The 1,991-nt window shown below is 38.3% G+C and overlaps 1 protein-coding gene across 1 annotated transcript in view; it reads left to right on the forward strand.

Moving 5' to 3' along the window:
* Positions 1 to 1,985, forward strand: part of LOC119591544 (lysosomal-trafficking regulator-like) — a gene marked incomplete in the record, with an annotated part of 91,173 nt that extends 89,188 nt beyond the window's left edge. Inside the window, 5 exon segments of the mRNA XM_037940294.1 lie at positions 77 to 189; positions 321 to 553; positions 687 to 941; positions 1,111 to 1,182; positions 1,298 to 1,985. Coding sequence (XP_037796222.1) covers positions 77 to 189; positions 321 to 553; positions 687 to 941; positions 1,111 to 1,182; positions 1,298 to 1,421 — 797 coding nt within the window.
* Positions 1,986 to 1,991: the final 6 nt, after the last annotated feature.

Here is a 1,991-nt window from a genome sequence, read left to right on the forward strand (position 1 = left end):
CATATAGTTTATTTGATATCCATATCCAACTTGCTTTTTATAATGAATTGATTCATTTGTCCTCTATTTTTAAAAGGCACCACCAGTGCATTCATCGTATCATCTCATCACAAAGACGGAATCATACGCTGCCGCCGCCACAAAGATACACTATCCCATCCTCTCATTGCTGTACCGCCATTTGACAAGGTAATTATTAACTTTACTATGTTACTGTAAATTCACAAACCCTTCATTGAAGTTTGAAGTCATAGGAAAACCTTTTGATGAATATGTCAGCTTATACCTCTTCTACTTCTCCCCTACACCTTTTTGTACAGGTCATGTGGTGTTGCAGTGGAAGTGGCCAGGTGTGGGTCGGTCTTGCATCAGGTCAGATCCTAGTATACCAGGTGTCTCCATATCATGCAGGGGGAGACCTGAAAGCCACTCTTACCCCGACAACACTGTTAGCACACACAGCTCCCATCATGCATATGTATGTGTCTGATGCATTCAGTGTGTGTGTTTCAGGTGGAAAAGATGGCATGTGTGTTCTGTGGGACACAAATAGGTATGTTGTTCATAAAAGGAAAGCAGTTTTATGTGAAATTTCTAGATCTTATTCTTACACAATATTGTAGACCTTATTATTACTCCTTTTGTATGATTTTACTTTTCTTACTAATATCATTATTCATCACCAGGTTGTCATATATCAGGAGTATTGGATCCAGTGGTGTTGAAGTCTCTCTCTTGGCCATGAGTGAAACTTTGGGTGACTGGGCATCTGTCAGTCCTTTAGGCTCTGCTGCCTCTGTGCTGCGCCTCTACACCATAAATGGAGCACTGGTTGACTCTGTGGTCACCCCTGCACCTGTAACAGCAATCACCTTCTCCTCAGCACCTGAGGGCACAGCTGTTAATGTCATTGCTACAAGCTTAGCAGATGGCATTATTAGGTAGACAAAATCAATGTTTTGTTTTATTAATACATTTTGTGTATTTATCTTACTACCATTTTTTGTAGTTATAGTGGGTTCAGGGAAAAATGTATAAAATGCTAGACATGCTTGATATGCCACATATCAAGGTGATCACTAGTTTTTTACTACAGTTATTTCCTTCCAGACTTTGGAGTGTGTGGGACCTTCGCCCAGTTCGGGAGCTGAGAACTGACAGGGCCAGGCAACCAATCATCTCGTGAGTTATATTTCTTTGTATATGGATACTGTTTTACCTATGATATTATTTATTTGGTGGAAGATTATTTGATAAAAACATATCTTTCTTATAAGAAAAAACTCTCTTCCCATAGGCTTCATTATACTCGTGACAACCACCACCTATGTGGCATCACAGAGACTGGCGTTCTGCTGGTGTGGGAATCGTCACTTGTCAAAACCAAAATGCCGAAGTTCATCACCGTTCCAGCCATTTAGGAGTTGCCAACCAAGACACTTGAGAAACATGTCTCCAAGTCCAGTTAAATTAGTGAGTCAGAGGAGGAAAAGATCTTCAAATGACATAAGTTCGGACTGAGAATTAGCTTAGGATCAAAATACCTACAGGCACCACAAATGTTATGATGTATAGATGGAATGCGGGAATTTACATGGAGTAAAACTGTCATGTAGGTCTTGGTTCAGTGACTCTCCGCATTGTCTTGCGTGAAGACAGTTTTTGCATATTTGTTTATACATTACTTTTTTGTTGAGACAGATTTTTTTTTACAGTCTCTCTCTTATACTTGTTTCCTATATTATTTAGGATCAGAGTAGAATTGTAAATAAAGTCCATTATTTTAAATGCTTTCCTTTTATATATATATATTATTTTTTTTTCATTTTTCTTTTTTTTCTTCTTTTTTTATATGGTTTTATTTTCTACAGTATTAGTATTGCTAGTCACAAGGTCGCACTGTAGATTGAAGTGACCGTTGCAAAGAGATTCATGGCCATGTAGACAAAATGGATGAGTAGCATCAGTTTGTCGATTTATCCCATTTCAAG

Source organism: Penaeus monodon, chromosome 28 (assembly GCF_015228065.2).
Source record: "Penaeus monodon isolate SGIC_2016 chromosome 28, NSTDA_Pmon_1, whole genome shotgun sequence".
Classification (NCBI taxonomy): Eukaryota; Metazoa; Arthropoda; class Malacostraca; order Decapoda; family Penaeidae; genus Penaeus; species Penaeus monodon.